The sequence below is a fragment of the Electrophorus electricus genome, chromosome 14, assembly GCF_013358815.1.
Source record: "Electrophorus electricus isolate fEleEle1 chromosome 14, fEleEle1.pri, whole genome shotgun sequence".
Classification (NCBI taxonomy): Eukaryota; Metazoa; Chordata; class Actinopteri; order Gymnotiformes; family Gymnotidae; genus Electrophorus; species Electrophorus electricus.
This window is the reverse complement of record NC_049548.1, coordinates 10,157,068-10,181,733: the sequence shown is the minus strand read 5'-3', so window position 1 is coordinate 10,181,733 and position 24,666 is coordinate 10,157,068. Positions and strand designations below refer to the sequence as shown.

At 38.8% G+C, this 24,666-nt stretch overlaps 1 protein-coding gene across 1 annotated transcript; it reads right to left on the bottom strand.

The window, feature by feature from the left end:
• Positions 1-19,760: 19,760 nt before the first annotated feature.
• On the bottom strand, positions 19,761-23,868 carry LOC113568686 (proton channel OTOP3-like). The gene is made up of 7 exons (XM_026996865.2): positions 23,562-23,868; positions 23,023-23,159; positions 22,357-22,415; positions 21,694-21,821; positions 20,779-21,527; positions 20,192-20,362; positions 19,761-19,931 (listed from the first exon to the last, which is right to left on the bottom strand). The coding sequence occupies exons 1-7, from the start codon at positions 23,866-23,868 to the stop codon at positions 19,761-19,763; spliced, it is 1,722 nt and encodes a 573-aa protein (XP_026852666.2).
• Positions 23,869-24,666: the final 798 nt, after the last annotated feature.

The window sequence follows — 24,666 nt, the reverse complement described above, 5'->3', positions numbered from 1 at the left end:
ATTTTCTTTTGTATTTTGTGCATAAACTGTTATATGTGATTGTGATGTACTGGCTAAGTAAAATAAGTAAAAATTAAAGTAAGCAAAATGAAAATTAAACTATTAGACTATTATTAAACTATTGTTGTAACGGTGAGCGGTAACGACGCGCACACTATTATTCAACTATTATTTAGAATATTATTAAGAATTTCACTGTGTGTAACTAATATGGGAGTAGAACTGGTATTTTCAAAATTGCACAGATTAATAACTCTTGGGGGTGCTTCTGCTTCTGCTGATCTATATGATGATAACACGTTGCTTAAGGACACACAGAGTTTCTATTGGTCCTGTAAAAAAGTAGAAAAATAAATAAATAAAACATCCAGAATCTAAATATTAAATATAAGTTAATTTAAAACCATTCAGAGCTGAATTTTCATTTACAATTATCACGATTTGTCCCTCCCAGCTTCCATCTTTTCCCTGTCTCATCTATTTTAGTTCCATGCCGTAGTTTCGTTTTCTCCGCCTCTCGTTTAATTGCTCACCCTTTAGGAGTCCCTGTGTTTGGGCTGTTCATTGTGTTTGGGCTGTTCATTGTGTTTGTTTGAATGGATTTATATGGTTGCGTGTATATGTTTGGCTGTGTTAGAAAGCCCGTCTGTTTTTCGAAGCCTGCATTTGTTTGCCCGTGTGTTATCTTAACTGTTTGTGTTTCCTTACCTCCATGTGTTATTTACTAGTTTCTGTTGTAGCCTGCTTCCCCTGTTTGCCTTCGTGTACTTGTGTTTTTGCTTCATCGTGTATCCCCGTAATCTCTGTGTTGGTTCTTTGACCCTGGACTAACTCTACGACTTTGGATATACCCTTAATAAATCTCACTCTTCTCCGCACAGGTGTCCGCCTCGTTACCGCTCACCGTTACAACAGTTATGCTTAAATATTAGCCCAATTCATAGAATCATCATTCATGCAGTTTTTCTCTTTACAACACAGCTCTAGTACAAAATAAACGAAAGTAAAAGGCAAGTTCGACTTCTGTTAGCTTACCTTGGCTCATCTTGAGGATGGAGGAAAATACCTACTGGCAAGAGAGTAAACCTGCGGAGTATACGACAGTGTTGCTTTCTCATTTTTTAATTTAAATTTGTTTAGTATTTCCTTGTTTAAAACATTGCTATTACATTTTATTGAATTTGTTGCTATACCCATGTCTTAACTAAGCCCTCACATAGTGCAACTATGCTGTAAGTGATACTTAATATATTTACAAATGCAGTGCAAAATATGAGAAAAAACAAATCTTTGGTAACACTTTTTAGGTATGCATAATAAATTATTAATTCACTTCTATAACACATTATAACCATTCAAATGTAGATGTAGTTAAGACACTACTGGAAATATGAAACTTATAAAAGAAAGGTTATATCTTTTCATAGATTTACATTACAATCTAATTTAAAACTAAAATATAATTATTCAAATTGTACAATCAGTATGTGGAGAGAGAAAAAGGCAAACCACATGCAAAGTGAAACACATACTGACAAAAAAGAAATGCCCATTAATCTAACCAGACATTAACATAAACCAATGAATTGGTCTTACCTGTCACTTCTGTATATTTCTGTATGTTTCTGAATAGAGGTACAGCAAATGATCTGTGAGTAAATGACAAAGCACTTTTGTAAGTCGCTCTGGATAAGACAGTTTTCAAAATGCACGAAAGCGAAAGGTAAATGTAAGTAACAGGAAGTTAACTTCCTGTTACTTAAATTTACATTTCTGTGCATTGACTTCCTATTACTTACATTTACATTTCATGCATTTTGAAAACGCTCTTACGTCACGAACGTTTTCAAAATGCTCAAAATGTCAATGTAAGTAACAGGAAGTTGACTTAATTTCGTGCATTGACTTCCTGTTACTTACATTTACATTTTGTGCATTTTGAAAACGTTTGTGACGGGTTTTAGGCTCCCAAACCACTCTCAAAGTGAAGGAGAAAAAACAGAGGAAGATGATACTCTTAAGAATCAGACACAAGAGGTCAAAATTGTGAATCTGTAACTCACTTGAACTGGGATTTACATGGTTGTTGTAATCTCATTATGATGGGCTTTAAGCATAAAGCCACTATTATTACCTTATAGGTCTTCTTCACATTTCCTCTAGCCACTTGAAGCTGTAGTGGAAGCCACTGGAGAACAATTTGACAGGGAATGGCACAGATGAAACTATGGTTTATCCTTAGGGGTTTTGGTTCTCCATCACAAGCATACAGACACCAAAGCAGAAAGCAAACATGAGAGAACTCTGAACACAATGCCCCTTCAGCTTCATCAGCCTACTGCAGAAGTTCACAGAACAATTAGATCTGTTCTCTGGACAGGGCCAAGGAAATGTCTATTTAATGGCAGATGGTCATACATCTGACTCAGGGAATTAGGATTACCTCCTTCCCAGGGTGACTGCACACACTTTTTGAGGACTGAGCCTTGAAAAGTATCTCAGAGCAGATCTAGAATTTGATTACTTTGGTGGTAATGTGGATATTAGTTACAAAATACTAAAATGCACAAAAGTATTCCCAAATCAACAGTACTGTTCTGAGATTTTTCTTTTCAGCTTCAGTGAGCCAGGTTCAGCTCCCAGCCCAGCTGCTGCCTGAGTGGAGTTTGTGCACTCTTTCTGTGCCTGTTTGGGTTAGCTCTGGGTACTCTGGTTTCCTTCCACATTCCAAAGTCATGTGTCTTATATTGATTGGTGACTCTGAATAGGGTCGGTGCGAGCGTGCGTGTGTATGTGTGTGTGTGTGTGTGTGTGAGTGTGCGTGTGCGTGTGTGCGTGTGTGTGTGCCCTGTGATGGATTGGCATCCTGTCCAGGGTTGGTTGCTGCTTTGCACCTTGGGCTGCTTGGATGGGTTTTGACCCCCTGCAACTCTGAATTGGATTAAACTAGTTTAGAATATGAATGCATGAATTTATGAATTTCAGCCTATAACAATAATACGGAGCTCATCAAACATGACACTTATCAAAATTAATGAGTGTGCATGAACATGATTCTAGAGGTTGAAAATATAACTCTCTTTATTCACTGACAATCTAAGGTTGGAAGACCCCCAGCTCCTACAATACAAATATGATCAGAAGAAAATTTTTCTTGCCATTTCTTTATTCAACCTTTGCCTTCCTCACAGTTTCTTTCCGTCTGTCTTTCTCTCTACCTGTGTCTGGGCATCTTTCTTTCTTTCTTTCTCTCTCTCTCTCTCTCTCTCTCTCTCTCTCTCTCTCTCTCTCTCTCTCTCTCTCTCTTTTAAATTTAGTTAGTGAAGCAATAAAATCATACCTGTTCTATGACTGGCTTTCCTCCACCAGTCACAAAGCAGCCCCATGACCTTCACAAGGCCTCCAGTCTTAGAGCTGAAGTAAAAGACCCCTCTGAAAAAGAAAGCATGGAGAGGACCTCTGGATTTTGATAGTTTTTCAAAAAAATCATTCTGTTTTTGGCTCTGGAATGAATTATGTCATGAAATGTTACTATAGCAATATATCTGAAAAAAAAAACATTAAAAATATGTATATATATCTCAGGTTTTCCAACTTATACAAAATCAGCAAGGTATCCAGTGAATACTAACAAGGACCAACTGAAGCTATTATAATGTCGATACACAAGACAACAATTCTTACTTGTCCTGGTGGTTTTTAATACAAAAATCATCAGACAGAAGATGACTTGTTTTCAGTGACATTCCTTGTCAAATTCAGATGCTATTTGTAGCACTATAGGAAAAGAAAGTGCAGCAGAATAGCCTTGGGTCAGGGGTATAATTTCTCATCATTACAATGACTGGTCTCATAATAAGATGCTCCTCAGGAGCACTTAGCTATTATACAGAATCCTCTGAGACTCTGAGATGCACCTGCAGAAGCAAATATTATTCCAGATATTGTGTATTGTTACATGTTTTTGCAAGAATGCAATTAAGAAAGAAAGCAAGAAATTTAAAAAAAAAATGAAAGAAAGAATGAAAACACAAACTATGTATAACCGCTTATTTTTTCATAGATTTAAGAAAAGTGATTAATGATGTTAACCAGTAGTAAAGTCACCCTATTTTGTGAAGTTGAACATTTTTTCATGCAATTCCAGTTCAGTGTCAGTTCTGTTTCCTGGACACTATTCTCAGATAGGCATCAAACCCAAAACAATGTGCACTAGCATGTGGTGCATTATGATTTTTTCCTTGCTAGAAGAGTTTATAAATCCATAAATGCATGCCTTTCATACTTAGCACTTCATGTCCATAGCTCATTGTGGAATTTAGTGTTGCTGGATTTGAGGATTAAGCATAAATTATATACAGATTAGAATAACTATCTTGCTGAACATTGTGGATATATTACCAATTAAAACTAAATTGGCCTTTTCATATATCTTAGTCAGTTAAACCCAAGGTAAGAGGAAATATATTGCAATAAGTTGACATTTTCCAAACTTTGTTTTTATTGTTGTCTGTGACAGTTCTCTATGTGATACTGTTTGTTTTTTGAATTGCCACACCCCCCTTTTTAGCTCATTACACCTGCGCTTTATTACTCCTCTTATTGGTGTATGTTTTTAAACCCTTGTGTTTGCTCTAGAGCTTGTTGGTTGTTGTCCTGGCGTTGGACTGTGCTGCGACTTGTGACTTGTCCTGTCATTCATCACATGTGTATCAGTTTCTGTTTGAAAAAATGTCTGTTTCCATGGCTTGTTCCTGCATCCCTTTGCTTTGATGCTCCCAGAGTTATATATGTGTGCATTTCTAAGGAAAGTTTTTAAAATAGATTTTGGTTCGTTTCACCTCATCGGATTCTTCCCCAGACAGCTCTTGCATGCGCTAGAAAACAGTCTGGTTGGCGCATGCACACACACCTCCAGATATAGCACACCCAGGGCCTATAAACACAGGTTACATATTGTGGTGCCTTTTAACTCCCCCACAGAAATTCACCATAGTTATATCCTACTAAAAACCAAAAATAAAATGTCGAAACACTCCCAAGTCACTCCGAATAAGAATTTGTATTTAGTAATACTAGCTCCACTAATCACATACTGAAATGGCACAAGCAAAGAACGCAAATCTCTTCCTTAAGCTTTGATTTTAGATTCCTACAAAGTGCATAGATGTTGCTGTCAGCCTGGCAGATTAGTATACTCCATAAACAAAGGCTGCTCTGCTAACTGCACTCGCTCAGCTCTGTTGTGCCCTGCATTTAAAAATCAGCTGCAGCTGCAGTTCCTTCCCTACTCACTAGAGGGAAAGCAAATCAAGCCTTGTCAGCAGAGGGTGTATTTAAACTCAAGAATAACTCAAGAATAACTCTAAAAGGCCGGTGTGGTAACTGGTGTGGTATGCGGTTATGACTACAAAGCACTGGATGGAGTTGTTCACACAGCACAGAACATTGGGGCAGATCCCCACACTGAAGCTCTTTACACTGCATCAGGTGATCTCAAGCGGAACCAGTGCCACCAAGGATCAGAGCCATCCTGTAAATGAAATCTTTATCTCCTTATGTTCAAGGAAACCAATAAACCTAAAACATCAGTTATTATGTCATCTCAGAACACACCATGGATTTTGTCTCAAATGGGATCCAATACTTAGTGTAGAACTAGAAAGCACATTTCCAATGGACTCAAGAGCAGCAAATCTGGACAGCTGAGGAGAAGAAAAAAGTTCCTTCTGCATTGTGCTGATGTAAGAATCATAATTTGGTGCAGACAACATAAATCAATATAGTCATCCTGTAGACATTTATGCACAGTACATGCTTAGTATGCTTACTGGTTATAGGCAGGTTTATTTCAATCAGATTTAATAAAATATTACACTAGCTCCCAGCAGTACCCCCCACCAACCACTAGAGGGATATCTTCGTAATATTATTCCTCTGTTTCACTTTATTATCCTGTTTTGCTGTTATCCTCTGTGTTATATTTTCCATGCATATCTGTGCTTTGCTGCCCTGTTGATGTGCGTCAGTTTAAGCACATTTATTTCTGGCTTTTGTATTGCTCATAGGTTGAAGCACTTGGAAATATTAGCATGATTTATATACTTCCTGATGTATCCAATTGCATGCTGCACACACCTCCAAGGTGGTAAAATAACTGCTACCAGTTTCTTTAAACATATTTCAATCAAGACTTCAAGACATGACATTTAATTTGTTTCAGTTTGATATTTAGTCTTATTAAATCAAAAGCTTGTGAATGGGTCCATAAATGTGGGTAGGACACATGAGCATAAGGGCAAGTTGTGAATTGCTGATGAACTGTTTTCTATCAGTTCAGATCGCTTAGATGTTCAGACAGCCTTACCAGGGATCTCATTAACAAAAGGATGCACAATGTCATTGATGCAAAGTACCCCTGTGACACTACACCTTGTGGAGAATTTCCTGCTTGCTTTAGGTTTTAGATTCTTCACATCTAAAAAACATCAAATTCCAGAGTGAAAGTGCATGTGCATAAATAACAGGAAATGGTGTAGGGCCCCCAAATGATTTGATTCAATTTTCAACATTCAATTTTCTCTTTATAAATGACAATATTCTTAAGCATTTGTACAAGTGAATGAGCCTCATATTCCACCCTGTTACTGCTCACAAATATTCATTAATGGTTCATGCAAACCACCTCATTACCAACCCTTACAATCAGCAGCAGTTTTGCTTCAGTCAGTCCCCAAGTTATGACAGCAACTTAACACATATCCCAGAGTGGAAATTTAATAATATATGTAAATAAGCACCTTGTTGTCTTGTCTGCTATATTTGAATGTTCTTTATAACATGGAGCTTAGAAAAGAATGGGGACAATCTAAGGAAGATTTAACACGCATAAGCTTTCCAGCATGGTATAACCTCAGAGAATGTCACTTTAGGTTCTATAAATTTTCACTATTGAATTAAAACATTTCATGTCATATAAACATTTTGTAATGTGCACAGAGATGTTGTTTTTTTTTTTTTTGGAAAACCTTACCTCTCAAAATAACTAATATGGGATCCTGTAACCAACATATATTTGTTAGAATGCCCTTCTCTAAAAATGCTCTTAACACCTCAGGACTACTACAGCCACTGTCATTCACAGCCCATACCTCCTCCACACTGAGTATTAACACCTCATCTGACATGAATGACCTTAACTATTTTGCACTTCTAGGCATCAGCAGTGATCCCTGTATTTCTACAGTATTCTAGATAATGGGTTTATTGGACATTCATTTATTGGAAATTATTCATTCACTTATATAACACATTATAACCATTCAAATGTAGATGTAGTTAAGATACTACTGGAAATAGTGTGAAAATATGAAACTTATAAAAGAAAGGTTATATCTTTTCATAGATTTACATAACAATCTAATTTAAAACTAAAAATTAAACACAATTATTCAAATTGAACAATCAATATGTGGAGAGAGAAAAAAAGCAAACCACATGCAAAGTCAAACACAAACTAACAAAGAAGAAATGCCCATTAATCTAACCAGACATTAACATTAACCACAGACGCTGCATGGGACTTACCTGTTTCTTCTGTATGTTTCTGTTCTGAATAAAGGTACAACAAATTATCTAAATTTATATGGGAAAGAGTATTTTCATTTTCATTTTTACATATGACTTAAATATGACTCACTGGAATGTAGGCTGAATTCTTCTGTGTAGGGGGAATGTAGGAGGAATTTCTGTATGTATGGGCAAGTGGTGTTCAGATCAGTTCAGATCTCTAGCTGGTCAATGGTCAAAGCTCCATTCATACCTCTAGTACTTTGAACCTCATTTACAGGTCAGCTTGAAATATTAAGCTTCAAGTCTCATGGAAGACAAGCATCGAGACTATTCTCTGTCCTGGCTCCTAGATGATGGAACAAACCTCCGCTTGCTGTCTGGACAGCAGAGTTTCAGTTTCAAGTTTCAAAGTTTTATTTGTCACATACATAGTCATACATGGTATAACTCGCAATGAAATGCTTTTGTGACTGCTCTGTCCAAGCTGAAGGGATACAGGGATACAGGGATACATACAGTATATGTATAATATAATATGTATATGTATATATGTGTATATACAAAATGTACAATTACCAGTTGCAATTTACAATTTACAGTTATTGCAGTCCTTCATGCTGTTATTGACATCATATGCAGTGCACAGAGTGGTCCCCACAGTTCATCAGTTGCCCTGATTCAGGGCCCGAATGGCCTGCGGGAAGAAGCTCCTCTTCAGTCTTTCTGTGTTGGTCTTCCTTGCAGTCTTCAAATGCAGACTGAAGACCCATCTATTTGTGGAATATTGAAATGACCACTGATCCTGCTCCTATGTTGACTAAATGAAACTCAAGTACTTATTGTAGCGTATTGTTTATTGCACTGATGTTGATCAACTGATTTTGGGCAGTGGTAGCTCAGTGGTCAATGTACACAAATAGTAATCAGAAGCTTGCAAGTACAAGCCCCACTACTGTGAAATTGCTCTGTTGTGCACCTGAGCAAGGCCCTTCACCCTTAATTGCTCGAGTTGTATTCGGACATAATTGTAAGTTTCCGTGGATGAAAGTGTCATTGTAACATGTGCATGGACTGAAGAGCCATCTATTCGTGGAATATTTAAATGACAACTGACCCTGCTCTTGTATTGACTAACTAAATTTATACTTATTGTTTATTACACTTATCATTGTTTAAGATAGACCTTATGTATTTTGTACTTCTAGGCATCAGCAGTAACCTGTATTTCTGTATTTCTACAGTATTCTAGATCATTGGTATATTGGACTCTAAATGACAAAGCACCTTTGCAAGTCGCTCTGGATAAGAGCATCTGCTAAATGCAGTAAATGTAAATGAGTTGTTTGGGTATCCAAGGGACCTTTTAGATTTTTTTTGTTGTTACTGAAAATCTTACCTCTCAAAAGAACTAATACAGAAACCTATGTCACAATTAGTCCCTCCAAGCTTCCGTATTCCATGTTTTCCCTGTCTTGCGTATTTTAGTTCCATGCCACAGTTTCGTTTTCTCCGCCCCTCATTTGATTACTTACACCTGTCCCTTGTTTCTACCTTGTTAAGTTCATGTTTTTAAACCCTGTCATGTGCCCTGTGTCTGGGCTGTTTATTGTTTCTTTGATTCTATGCATTTATGTGTATGTTTTTGAAAGCCTGTGTATGCATGTATTTAAGTTTGTACTCCATGCCTTTGTGTTTATCGTAGCCCAAGTGTTTCTTAGCCTTTGTTATAGCCTGCTTCCCCCGATTGCCTTTGTGTGTTTTGTTTGTTTGATCATGTATCCCCGTAATCTCCGTACTGGCTCTATGACCCTGGACTGCTACAACCACTCTGATTTTGGATTTGCTCCTAATAAATCTCCTCTTCTCCACACATGCGTCCGCCTCTTCACCGCTCACCGTTACAGAATGAACAGCCTAACAAGGATGCAGCGAGAGAGCGAGACTCTGGCAGCTGATTGTTCCGCTGGGACGAAACTCCAGCTGTTTCTACGTAGTCCAAGTTCGTTAAGTCTCTGCGCCACCAAACCAGAGATAGCAAATCCCCTGATGCTGTGGGTACACGGGCAACTCATTGTTCCCGGAAAAAGCAGCAACCTGTTTATTTTGATGACGATGAGATCTCAGGTAAGCGTCAAGAGTCTGCCCGTCTTGACCAACGCTGCAGGGGGGAGCGGCCTGCAGCGCAAGACGTGAGTAGGCAGAGTGAAGGCACAGAACCTGTCTAACGTCACTAAGTGGGTGCTCAAGTGCAAATGCGATCTCTCCGTAGTTCATATGCACCTTGAGAACTGTCGAGAAGATTCTGTATCTGTGTGTTCCTGCAGGGTCACCCCACCAATGCCTGTGGTAATCTCACAAGCCACCCAGTCTGTTCCCGTTCCCGGCGTGAGAGATGCCACCCGTCCTGATCCAGTTCCCGTTCCCGGTGTGAGATGCCGCCCGTTCTGTCACCAGGTCTGTTCGTGTAGCTGTGCCTCCGGACCCGCCACCACTGGACGCCGCAGCCACACCTCCAGACCCGTCAGCTCCTGTTCCTGGAGTGGAAGAAGCCACTCCACGAGCCCTCGTGCCAAGCCTGTCCCCGTGCCTTGTGCTGTGTACGAGGGGAGAAACTGTGGCAGATGCAGGTGGATGAATCCATCATCTTGTGGACAATGGCCTATCTGACTTATCAACCCCACTTTGTGTGGCTGCAGGGCTGTTTCAGACACAGCCATGTGCAGCATGAGGGCTCCTCAGGGGACTGTATTAGCACCATTCCTGTACAACATTTACACCTCTGACTTCAGATACAACTCTACCAGCTGCAGAAATTCTCTGATGACACGGCCATTGTGAGGTATATCAGGAATGGGCTGGAGGCTGAATACAGGAAGCTGGTGTCTGACTTTATCAACTGGTGTGAACTGAAGCAACTGCAGCTCAACATCAGTAAGACGAGTGAGATGGTGGTGAACGTTAGGAAACTAAGTCCTCCCCTGTCACTGGCTACCATCGATGGAGTTGATGTGGAAGTGGTTTGTACTTACAGCACCTGCGTGTGCCCTTAGACGACCACCTGGACTGGAGTTCTAATACCTGTGCAGTGTTCAAGAAAGGGCAGAGCCATCTATACTTTCAGAGGAGACTGAGGTCCTTTCTATGGGGGCCGTATAGGGTGAAATCAGTGAAACACTTGCACATATCTATGAAACAAGTATGCATACCACTTTAAATTTACTGCTTGATTGATTTCAAACCTTTTCACAAGAAAAAAAGAGTTCTGATAAGATTTTGTTTTTCAGTTACATTATTGCACTTACTTCACTTCCAAGCACTGAAACCCCAACGCCAGTATCACCAACTTTAATACCAGTACCCAAGAACTTAACTTCTGCTCCCACAAGCCCAACTCTTACACCTGTGTCCACTCCCAGACCAGCGATCAGTCTAAGTGGACCAGCTGATGCACTTGCAACCTCAGCCCTCAGCCCAAGCCATGGCACTCGCTTCCAGGACATTAGCCTGAGCAGCTGTAGAAGCATTTGGCCCTTTGGCTTCAGCTTCAAAGATGCTCCACGCTGCTCCAGCTCGTCATATTCCAGCTTCAGCTACGGCTCCAGCTTTTGGGATGCGTTGTCCTGGTTTGTCAGTAAAGGCATATGCATATGTGTCTGCGTTGGCATACAGTCCTTCAGCATATGCACCTCCTGGCCTGTCATAGTAATCGATCACATCAAGAATGCCCTCAGGGTTAAGATGTGCACCAATATTCACTTCCAGACCAGCCGAGAGTAGACCAGCTGAAATTGTTGCACTTCCAATCCCATCTTGAAAGATGCTACACTTTGCTCCAACTCGTCCTAATCTAACCTCAGCTATGGCTCCAGCTTTTGGGACACGTTGTCCTGGTTTGTAGTTGAGCCATATTTATATTTGCATGCGCCAGCATAGTGATTATCACTGCCTGTGTTTTGTGGTCTGTCATACTTATCAATCACTTCAAGAACTGCCATTAAAATGCCATCATTTTAGAGCCTTTCAACTGTGGTAGCGGGGACATAGCTGAATGTTGTCTGTGGCGTGAACAGATTACCCAGGTACACCAGCATCTCATTAAAACTGGTAATACGTGTGTGTGGTTAATGACAACCTACTTATATGCTGAATTTTGTCAGTAGGTTGTCAGAGCCTGAGAGAGAGTCCACACACAGAGCCTGTTGCTGAAGCGTAAGCTGTAATCACTGAATAAGCAAACTGAAAAGTTGTTTGGAATGGTTTCCTAGCTGTTTTTTTTTTTTTGTTTGGGAGTAAATTAAAGGAATATTGGAAGTGATACATTCACTCTCACATGCATTAGGTAGGATGTATTGGTACTTTCTGTGTATCTTTGATCTGTCTGTGAGCACTCCCTTGAGCAATGCATATATTTTTTGCATTTTGTGCATAAACTGTTATAGGTGGTTGTGATGTACTGGCTAAGTAAAATAAGTAAAAATTAAATGAAGTAAAATTATCTTAAACTACTATTTAGAATATTATTAAGAATTTCTCAGTGTGTAACTAATAAGGGAGTAGAACTGCTATTTTCAAAATTGCACATACTCATAACTCTTGGGGGTGCTGTGTCACTTATAACAGCACAATCAATCAGAAGAACCCTTCTGCTGATGTATATGATGATAACACATTGCTTAAGGACACACACAGCTTCCATTGGTCCTTTGGAAAAGCAGAAAAATAAAGAAAACATCCAGAATCTAAATATTAAATATAATTTAATTTAAAACCATTCAGAGCTGAATTTTCATTTACAATTGTCACGATTTGTCCCTCCCAGCTTCCATCTTTTCTCTGTCTCGTGTATTTTAGTTCGATGCCGTAGTTTCGTTTTCTCCGCCCCTCGTTTGATTGCTCACCCTGTATGAGTCCCTGTGTTTGGGCTGTTCATTGTGTTTGTTTGAATGGATTTATATGGTTGCGTGTATATGTTTGGCTGTGTTAGAAAGCCCGTCTGTTTTTCGAAGCCTGCGTTTGTTTGCCCGTGTGTTATCTTAACTGTTTGTTTTTCCTTACCTCCATGTGTTATTGACTAGTATCTGTTGTAGCCTGCTTCCCCTGTTTGCCTTCGTGTACTTGTGTTTTTGCTTCATCGTGTATCCCCGTAATCTCCATGTTGGTTCTTTGACCCTGGACTAACTCTACGACTTTGGATATACCCTTAATAAATTTCACTCTTCTCCGTACAGGTGTCCGCCTCGTTACCGCTCACCGTTACAACAGTTATGGTTAAATATTAGCCCAATTCATAGAATCATCATTCATGCAGTTTTTCTCTTTGCAACACAGCTCTAGTACAAAATAAACGAAAGTAAAAGGCAAGTTCGACTTCTGTTACCTTACCTTGGCCCATCTTGAGGATGGAGGAAAATACCTACTGGCAAGAGAGTAAACCTGCGGAGTATACGACAGTGTTGCTTTCTCATTTTTAAATTTAAATTTGTTTAGTATTTCCTTGTTTAAAACATTGCTGTTACATTTAATTGAATTTGTTGCTATTCCCATGTCTTAACTAAGCCCTCACATAGTGCAACCATGCTTTAAGTCATACTTAATATATTTACAGATGCAGTGCAAAATATGAGAAAAAACATTCTTTGGTAACACTTTTTAAAAATGTGGTATGCGTATTAAATTATTAATTCACTTCTATAACACATTATAACCATTCAAATGTAGATGGAGTTAAGATACTACTGGAAATATGAAACTTATAAAAGAAAGGTTATATCTTTTCATAGATTTACATTACAATCTAATTTAAAACTAAAATTAAACATAATTATTCAAATTGTATAATCAGTATGTGGAGAGAGAAAAAAAGCAAGCCACATGCAAAGTGAAACACATACGGACAATAAAGAAATGCCCATTAATTAAGTACACTTGCACACACGCACACCACTTGCACATATCTATGAAACGCTTGTGCATACCTATGAAACGCTTGCGCATAAATATGAAACATTTTTACATAAATAATCTATTACTTACATTTCCATATGATAATTTACACTTGCATATATGCACACATGCACATTCATTCACTGGTGTGTAAACAGAGAATTTAACTTTGCTTGTGTGTATGTGTATGCTGCATGTGTGTAAAACAATTTTCAGTGCACCCGGAAGTCATTTCATTGTAACAGGAAGGCAGATATTTAACATTATTTTAATATTTTTACAATTAAATGACTTCCGGCCGTAGGGAGCAGCTGCCTAATGTGGTTCTGGACAAAAGCAAAATACAAATTTAATACGGCACTCATTTTTTCATGTAAATGTTTTGTTCTTTTATTTCATTTTTTTAAATCATTTTATTACAAGGCAAAGGAAGACCATTTTAAAGCAGTTGTTAAATGTTAAATATACTGAGAATTATTCATAAAGAAATTCATCCCTTTCAAATCTTATTCATCGCTTTCATCCACTTCAAATTCACTGCTTGATTGATTTCAAACCTTTTCACAAGAAAAACAGAGTTCTGATAAGATTTTGTTTATCAGTTACATTATTGCACAACTTACTTCACTTCCAAGCACTGAAACTCCAAAACCAGTTTGACCAACTTTAATACCAGTACCCAGGAACTTAACTTCTACTCCATCAGCACCAGCTCTTACACCTGTGTCCACTCCCAGACCAGCGGTCACTTTAAGTGGACCAGCTGAAGCTGATGCATTTCCAACCTCAGAGCGTGCCATGGCACTCGCTCCCAGGACATTAGCCTGAGCAGCTGCAGAAGCGTTTGGCCCTTTGGCTTCAGCTTCAAAGAAGCTCCACGCTGCTCCAGCTCGTCCTACTCCAGCTTCAGCTACGGCTCCAGCTTTTGGGATGAGTTGTCCTGGTTTGTTAGTAAACGCATATGCATATGTGTCTGCGCTGGCATACGGTCCTTCAGCATATGCACCTCCTGGCCTGTCATAGTAATTGATCACATCAAGAATGCCCTCAGGGTTAACATTCGCAGCAAGACGTTTCACATCACGATCTGCAATTAAAGAGAAGTGAAAAAGGTAAATAATTTGGGAATATAGTTTTCTGTAAGATCATTTTAGAGACTTTCTACTGTGGTAGCAGGTGTGTGGCTGAATGTTTGTAATGACGAGATAGATAAAGCAAGTTGAAAGAGCAAAGGTTTTAAAGCCTCTTTAATGTTGCTTCCATACTCCAGTGTCTAGGGCACAGTGTAACCAAATATCCTTAGCTCTTCAGTGTTTAAGCAACATCAGAAACCAGGCAAGACCAACACTGAACCATGCAGACAGCAAAACAATTACTTCACGGTTGACAAGGAATGGAGGGGTATAAATACACAGGATTAAATGAGGGTAATTACAATCAGCTGGAAACAATGCCCAAGGGGGAGTAAACCAGGGCGGGGCTAAGAAAAAAAAATAGCACATGGCAAGACAGAAAGGCAACCAGAACCAACAACAAAAAAATCAAAGGTGGGGCAGAGTAATAAAAAAGGCATGGCAGGACTGACACAAGATAAAGCAAACAGAAGGGGAGGCACAGTGTAGAGTTGTGACAGAGTTGTCACCTGACCTATTGGCAGTGATACATTCACTCTCACAGGCATCAGGTAGGATGTACTGGTACTTTGTGTGTATCTTTGATCTGTCTGTGAGCACTCCCTTGAGCAATGCACATTTTCTTTTGTATTTTGTGCATAAACTGTTATATGTGGTTGAGATGTACTGGCTAAGTAAATTAAGTAAAAACTGAAGTAAGCAAAATTATCTTAAACTATTATTTAGAATATTATTAAGAATTTCACTGTGTGTAACTAATATGGGAGTAGAACTGCTATTTTCAAAATTGCACAGATTAATAACTTTTGGGGGTGCTTCTGCTTCTGCTGATCTATATGATGATAACACGGTGCTTAAGGACACATAGAGTTTCTATTGGTACTGTGGAAAAGTAGAAAAATAAATAAATAAAACATCCAGAATCTAAATATTAAATATAAGTTAATTTAACACCATACAGAGCTGAATTTTCATTTGCAATTATCACGATTTGTCCCTCCCAGCTTCTATCTTTTCTCTGTCTCTTCCATCTTTTCTCTGTCTCGTCTGTGATGTGAAACGTCTTGTTGCCAATATTAACCCTGAGGGCATTCTTGATTAAATGACTTCCAGGTGCACTGCTTTACATACACGCTGCATACACACACACACAAGCAAAATTTGGTAGCATTTTTTAAAATGTGGTATGCATCATAAATTATTAATTCACTTCTATAACACATTATAACCATTCAAATGTGGATGTAGGATATATCTTTTCATAGATTTACATTACAATCTAATTTAAAGCTAAAATTAAACATAATTATTCAAATTGTACAATCAGTATGTGGAGAGAGAAAAAAGCAAACCACATGCAAAGTCAAACGTATACTGACAATGAAGAAATGCCCATTAATTAATCTAACTAGACATTAAAATAAACCACAAAGGCTGCATTTGTCTTACGACAGGTCTTCTGTATGTTTCTGTTCTGAATAGAGGTACAACAAATGATCTAAATTTATAGGGGAAACAATATTTTCATTTTTACATATAACAAATATGACTACCTCATATTTAATCTTGTAGTAATGTACTGGAATGTAGGGAGAATCCCTCCAACAGGATAGTATTTTTGGCTGGTAGTGAGTGGGATGTCGAGCTATAACCAATAAGAATGCAAGATATGAAATGAGGGTAAATATCTGTGATAGATATCTATCACAGGGTAAATATCTGTGAAATATCCTTTGTATACTCATCAGATGTGTCATATAGTGAAACGTGAATAGGACTAAGTGAGCGACTGATGAGAAGGCACATGCACAGAACCCATGTAATTAAGGCGAGGGGAACTGCATCAGTTATGAACAGGTGTATTTAAGCTGGTTTGAGCAGTATAAAAAGTCATAGGCTAATGTGCGGGTGGATGGCGTTTGGCAAGTGTTTTATTCTAACAGACATGGGAAAGTAGCAGTGTTGCAGCGGAGCAGGTTTGTCCCTGAATGAAAGAAGAGCGGTGGGAAAATTAAGAACATTTTAAGGGGCGCCTACCTGGTGCTGGCTTGTGCGAATTTTAACGAGTCCAGGAGGGAGCACCTGTTGCTTGCTTGGGCAGTGAGGGCACCTCTGCCCTCCTGGTGGATGTGCTAGGGAGAGTGTTGTGAGGGAGTGCCACTTTTCTAGCAGACTTGCATGGGGACATGCAGGCTCTAGAGCTTAATATTAAAACGTGATTTCCTTTAGTATTTTCCAGCTTTTTAAAAAATATACACAGTGAGTGGAGATTGCACTATTTGCTAGAGTGCAATGATTATTGTTAATTTCATAATCTCTGAATTTTGAAAACTGAGTAATGAAATAAAATACAACACAGTTACTGCCTAAAAGCCTGAAGAAAATGTCATGGGTTTAAAAAGTATTGCAAATGTGAAATTTCTAAAAGTCTTGCAAAGTGATTTCTGCTTATTTTCCTGAACATACCACTCTGTGTGGGTGGTGCATAGGTTGGAGGGAGAGAGATATAGCAATACAAAGAAAATGAGCACTGTCAATATTGCACTTAGACAAGAGCAATATTTTCACTAGGTAGAAATAGGCAGTGACATAGAACCCCATGAGCCAAGGCATAAAACAAATGAGATTTATTTGTTGATTTTAAAATAAATTATTATTAATTGTATATGAATATATTTTAAATGCCTGTGATCGTCTGTTTAATAATCTTATTGCAGCACCACCTCTGATCATGGTTGTAGGCATAAATGGTCTGTTCCGAGTTTATATGTAATGATGCTAATGTACGACTTATAAAGCTTGTTTGAGATACGATGTGCCTCACCTTGGTGGTGGCTGCTGTCTGGGGAGAAGCTGGACAGTTTTATCTGCTGCTTCCCACATGAGCTGGCAGCCCTTCTGGCATTCATAGAAATATGTAACATTTATTTGAAGACATTTGGCATGTGAACATAATATCCACACAATGTAAATTCTTATTAACTGTACTCTGTACTCAATCTTGCTTTAAAAAGCATGAAAATTGATAGCTTTAAAAAACTAAGTGGCATGTGTATTTTATATTGTGCTAAGCAATGCTTATTTAGTATATTTTACTTACATTTGAGTTTAATTAACTTAAAAACTACTGAATAGGGCACTTGATAATTTACTTTAAATAAATTCCTCACTTAATATGGACTATTCAGAATTTCAAACAACTAAATAAATTCAAGTGAAATTTACTGTGTGTGCATTCCAAATAACACATTATGTTAACTAATATGACATTTCCTGCAGATGAGAATTTTTCAGTTATATTTACCTGAACAGTAATTTAATATAATTGTTAAAACGTTGCAAACCAATTGTCTTAAAAAGACCAAGTAAATGTTATTCATGTAACTTCACAAAACCAGTATATATTAAAGATTCCATTCTCTTGAAATAATCCCATTTATAGTTTTACAGAATAATAAAAGGTAGTGACAGAGTTTAAAGTTCCATTAAATAAAGGTCTAAAAAATATAATATGGTGTGTGTGTATGGGTGTGTATATAATCAAATGATTCAAAAATGATTCAAAATTTAGCAGTATTATTCTTTATTCATTCACTATTTTTGGAGCACTTTCCACTTTTGTTTTGGAGCAGTTAAAATATGTCTTCTTGAGGTGATCCTGGGACAGTGAAATCACTAAAGCATGCCTTAGCAAGCTGTGCCTTGCAGATTCTGGTAGCTAGCTGAGTCAACAGTTAAAGTTTAGAGAACTCATTACCTCTTGTGAGTTGCATATGCAAGAGTGAAAATAGTTTCAGAAAACAATTGAATATTATAGAACATAAGAAGAAGTGCAGTAGGTTGCATGTGAATAAACAGTTGCTGAAATCTAGCCAGAAAATATAATTTAGCCAAATTTAAATAAACCTTGGTTGGATTATATAAAAGCATGAATCAACTTCTCACAGTCTGGGAACTATGCGAGTTTTTATTTAAATTTTGCTAAATTGCTTTTTGGGTTAGAATCAAGCATCATATGCAACCTACTAGACTTGGCTTTAAATACCTTACTTTCCACAGCTATGTTTCACCATTTGCCATTTTCATGCTGTGCCTGAGGAAAGTCTATTTACATGGATTTAATGCCAAACCAGTCAATAGTCAGTCTATAGTCAGTCTATGGTCACTTTCAGATATTTTAAAGAGCTTTTGTGTAGATGCGTACTTTTGTTAAATTTCTAAGTACAAATATTGTTTACTTGATTAAAATGAACAAGTAATGCAATAAATAAGCAAAATTTACAGCAGTAAAGCACGGTTACTTTTAAATGTGGTTACTTTTTTATGTGTATTTTACATGAAGATGTGCTATTGTATGTACACGTTGCTGGCATGTAGTAATATATTTAAATTAATATATTTAACACCCCTGACCATTCTTATGAAGGACTTGTTATCTAGTGAATTAAGTGAATTAGTTGGGAATGTTAGTCAAGACTCAAAGTTGGCAGGGTGTTAAAGGTTTTTGTAGTATGTGAAATCTCTGGAATTCCATTTATATCTTTGCTGTTTCTTTCTCAACATAAGTAAAAGTTTTTATTAATGTGTACGTTTAATAGGCTGTCGTATATGAATGATCCATTCTGGGGTATGCTAAAGAGCAGAAAATGGTACATGATTAGCTAAAGCCTCAGGTGTCACAAACCCAAAGAAATAAAATAATAACTATTTCTATAAAATTATGAAATCATTTTTTATCTGGTTGTAGAAGGATTGCTCAGTCATGTCATATAAATATTTGTCTTTTTTATCAAGTCAGAAACAGCATTGAACAGAACTTGCCTAATTCTAGAAATCTTACACAAGTCTTCTGTCCACCTGAAGGCATATTATCCATGTAAATTAAATTTTCCTTATTGTTTCACATTTAGTATGCAGGGTCAGAAGGGAATTATTAAACATTCCTTCATATAAATAGTATTGATATTACTTGTATTTGTCTTTTACGTTACCAAAATAAAGTTGTTCTCATAATTTGGCCACATTATCTCTGGTGTGTGTGTGTGTGTGTGTGTGTGTGTGTGTGTGTGTGTAAGAGAGAGAGAGCAAGAATAGTTGTTCTGGAGAATGTATTCATGCAGAGATGAGCAGCTCCATCAGAGCTCCTACAGAGTGCATCCTGTAGAATACGATCAGGGGCTGACCCAGGTTGACCAGCACAAACCACGCTGAGAACCCATAAAATTCTCTCCCTATGCCACTCTCGAACTGCGGGTGGGCTCCAAAAGCTGGGATCACCCACAACTACACACACATACACACACAGAGACACCTTATCATCTGAAAAACAATAACTGAGTAAAAATAATTTCACTTGAAACTGAAATAATGTTACTTGAAATAACTAAAACTCTCCATAATAGAATACATTTTATGAACAAAGTGCTAGGAAAGCTAGTGAGAAAGATTAGAATTATTGTCTAAATCCCAAATTTTGTCACTTTCTGAAATGTAATTTTTGTTGTGTACTCTCCATTCCACTTTATTTATTTTCTCCCACTCACCAAAACATTGGACAAGATGAGAAAGGCACAGCTCTCTTGAATTATTCTTCGGCTCCAGGCATGGATGCCATATCGAGATCTACCAATAGGGGGTGCTGGCACTTTACTTTTTCTGTGTAAGAACTCTCTTGCCTGGTCCACATCACTCACGTGTTCAGCTCTCGTCCCCATCTGCTTTACAACAGGAGATGGGCCATATTGTTTCATTTCTGTCAGCACAATATCAGAATGCTCTACATAGTAATGGAAAATGCAACATAAACATTAGAGCAATACACTACTTCAATAAGAATTTAGGAGGTTTAAGTCAACTGAATCTAAAATACAGAATTATATGCTTTTAAATTTTTTCTCTGCTAAAAAAATTGTGTGATGTCAAAACAGACATGATATTTCACAAATGTATGCCTATTAATACTGTATTTGTTGAATGTGCTCTGTTTAAATCTAGCCCCAGTGTTTAGTTTTATATAACATTAAATGATAAAAGCACAAGGTTAAGTAAAAATGCCTAAATTAACAGTGCATAAAGTACCTCATCTATTTAAAAGCAAATTCAGTGTGCTAAAAAAAAAAGTGTAAGTGACGTCTGAGGTAGCATTCACCTGTGTTTTTCTTCCCTCTGTTCTGATGTGGTCTGAGTTTGTATGTAGATGGGGGTGTATTTGCTCATGCAGTCCCTGAATGATGAACACATTCTGCAGCACCAGCTCCAGCAGACTGAACAGTGAGTATGACAGGTCTAGATTTTCTAGTATGCCTCCAGTTTCCATAGCCAGTGCAGCCACCAGAGAAAAGTAAGAGAGGGAGACCTGCCCCAGCCCCGCCCCCACCAGCAACAGCACATCCAGACTCCGCGTTGGGTTTTTAGCCCCACCCTGGTCTTTGCATTTCCCACTCTGCCTGCCACGCTGTACTTGTTCTTTGCAGCGGTACACTAGCATTCCCACCAGCGAGCAAAGCGCCATGAGTGGCATCACCACCAGGTGGAAACCATAAAACAGCAGGAAGGCTCTGAAGCGCCGTGCTTGCTGCCCCACCCACACCTGGTAGAGCACAAAGACGACCACTCCAGCAACCAGCACCAGCAAACCCAGCACAGGCCCCACCAGGAGCCTTCCATAGCATATGATGCGTAGGGTGATGTTCTGGGAGTGGCCAGAGTGACTGCCAGTCACGTGACGTCCCACGTTTTTCCACATGATGTAGAGCATGCAGCCTGCCAGTAGGCTGAACTCCATGTTAAAGGGGTACAGGACCTCATAGCCTCTCCGCAGTGCTGCACATGCCGGGTGTCTGCTACAGTAGCATGCTGTGACATTGTCCTTGTCCTGGTCTATAGAATCACACAAATGATATAATAGTATCTTGAGCAGCTGGGACGCTAGTCTCCACCAATGTCTGCTTACTTTTGCACCATGCCATATAATGATTTGAGGCCAAGGTGTCTACAAACAATCCACATCTAGACAAGCCTAAATACTGTACAAAGCACAATGTACCTGTCTCTTTTCCGATTGTTGTGTTTTCATACCGTCTCTCCAGCTCTATCTCCATGTGAACAGAATCTTCTGTTACTGCATTCAACCACAACAAAATATTTGTGCACAAGATCACCATTAGACCAGATCTGCAAACACACACACACACACACACACACACACACACTCAATAAAAAAAACACAAACAAGACTTCAGCAGCAATTATCTTACATATATATATATATATATATATATATATATATATATATATATATATAGAGAGAGAGAGAGAGAGAGAGAGAGAGAGAGAGAGAGAGAGAGAGAGAGAGATTCAAAATTGTAGTAAATTGTAGTCATATTAAGGGACATTAATATATGTTTGCATTGCCAGTGGTTGCTATGGCAGCAAAGAATTGATCTACACTACACTTTTGGAACTTTAGAACCTCACTGAATTAACATTTAAACATCCACTTTTTCCAATATAAACTGGTTCCTCCTCCTAGAAATTCAGAAGTACTTCAACTGATAAATCTGAGGATTCTTGGTGAGTAACTGCAGTGTACTGTGGTGAATGACAGAAATGTTCAAAGTTTTAGTGAAGTACACAGAGTTTCCAGAGAAACAGGATGATTCAGACAGAAGTCCTGAAGGACAGAGGGCCATGCAGAAGAGACAGGTACCTGGTAAGGACTCTATGCTTGTGAATGCAGTCTTTGGAGTGGGCCCAGAGCAGATAGGCCTATAGGGAAATATCAACAATAACACAGAAATTCATAAGAACAACATAGCCACACTGCAGTCAAACTGTATTCAGTCTCAGCTTGCTTCTCCATTATTCTTACATTACTGCCAATGTACTGAAGAAAATAAAGTCTGGTTAGATGTGGTGAATGGGAGTTCTTGGGATTATAAGATTCTACTGCAAGTCTGTATGTACTGCAGATACATTGGCAGTGCAGCCCTTCAAGTAATTATTTGTTGCTATGAAGGCATTCTCTTAGCATACTTAAGGTAGTAAAGACTGGAGAGCGAAATTATGTTAATAAAACATTTTATATGTTATTCAGCTATATAGATATCATGGTAGAATCACACTGTATTTAGACTGCCAGCCATCTAGCTGACTAAGTTTCAACAGCATAAAAGTGCCTCTTTTAAATTTCTGTTTCCTAGTTTAGAGTAAGGCATGATTAGAGATTGGGCAGAGTTCAGTCAAGGTTGGATTGTGATTAGATTAAGCTGTAGTGAGGTTGGTGCTAAACTGTGATTACGTAAAGATAAGGTTAAGTTATTGTTTGTCTGTGATTCATCGAAGTTAAAATCAAGTCCTCCACACAGTTTCTTACCTGCAGAGCCAGGAAAGGAGTCTGTATGAAGGGTAGAAGCACTTTAGCTGATGGCCGACATGATTTCATCAGCAAATTGTAAATCATCCCAAACACACAAAGCAATAAACTGAATCCTGCAAACAGCATCAAAACAACTGTCTCATGCGCATATATTCACACACACACACACACACACACGCACCACACACCACACAACACACACACACACACACACACACACACACACACACACACACACACACACACACACACACACACACACACAGAGAGAGAGAGAGTGTTATCATGAGTCATGAATAAATCGGTAAGGCAGAAATCAGAGCAGTGAATGCAGAAAACTGTGCTGTGGCTGTACTTGGTTTTGCTACAACATAAGAGCCAAAATTGTATGCAGTACATATGAGATCAGCAGATCACCAGGACTAGTTTTACAGTATAAATAAATATGTATGATCTGTGCCAAAATCATTTTCCCCACTATGGACAAGGCTTCAGTTTAGCTGAGACAGTTACAGAAAGAGCGATAGCCGTTTTACCGGTGACTGTGACGCTGCCAGCATGGTGGTCAGTGTGTGGCGGGGAGCCGGGTTGTCGACGGGCCCACAGCAGGAACCACAACATCCACAGCACACTGAGCCCCAGCAGCAGCAGCAGAAACACCTGAGGCTCCTGGTGGCGCAGTCCCGATGGGTGAAAAGCGTCACCAGCCACCAGGGCTGCCCCAAGCAGCACCACGTTCAACCCCAGGAGCCCGGAGAGGACCCTGCGGCCAGTGGGCACCCACAGCAGCACGGAGTCCCCATCACCTTGCTCTCCAGCCCACACCATCCAAATGGGCATCATCCTGCTCAGGCAGCTTGGACTCAAATACTTTCAGCTTGGACTCCGAGTCGGTCAGCTCCAGTCTTCCACATTCTCCAGTATCGGACTGCATTCTACCCTCCTGCACCTTTATTCCCCCCTCTCTCTCTCTAGTTACTTCACCCTCCATTCTTCTATCTATCTATCTATCTATCTATCTATCTATCTATCTATCTATCTATCTATCTATCTATCTATCTATCTATCTATCTATCTATCTATCTATCTATCTATCTATCTAGGTCTGTCTGTATGTCGATCTGTCTGTCTATCTAACTATCAATTGACTTTACCTCTCTTGCTCCTTGCCGCTTAGGAGAGGCAAGCAGTGACTGAGAATGTGAAAGTACTTTAGGAGTGAGTGGAGTAGGCGTGTCTGTGTACCGAGGGGGATTTGAAAGTGAAGCAAGTAAATATTCCACATTCTGCCAACATATTCAAACTCCAGCATACAAAGCGTTCTTTCTCCATGCTAGGGTTATGGTTCAGGTGAAGATTAAGCCTAAAGCTGTTGTATTTGCTTTTATACACTGCTAAGGCATATAAGATTTTTGAGCCATTGGCTGAGTGTGTTCTGTTTATTAACTGTGTGGCTGGAACTTTGTCTACAACAAGACTAGCACGGAAAACCTCTCCCCAGGATTACTTTCTCATGCTAATATGCTCACATAAAAACAGACACCATACGCCACATATAAGGGGTTATGTCAATCGTACTAAAGGCTGTAAGCAGGCTTTAAGAACTTGACATCCCACCCTGAGTGAGACAGAAAGTTTCAC

Excerpts from the sequence above, each read along its gene's own strand:
- LOC113568686 (XM_026996865.2), bottom strand. The coding sequence starts at position 23,868 with ATGATGCCCATTTGGATGGTGTGGGCTGGAGAGCAAGGTGATGGGGAC. Across the intron at positions 21,822-22,356 it reads AAGCATAGAGTCCTTACCAG|ATCTGGTCTAATGGTGATCT; the intron begins GTACCTGTCTCT and ends GTGTGTTTGCAG. Across the intron at positions 21,528-21,693 it reads AACAATCGGAAAAGAGACAG|ACCAGGACAAGGACAATGTC; the intron begins GTACATTGTGCT and ends GTGATTCTATAG.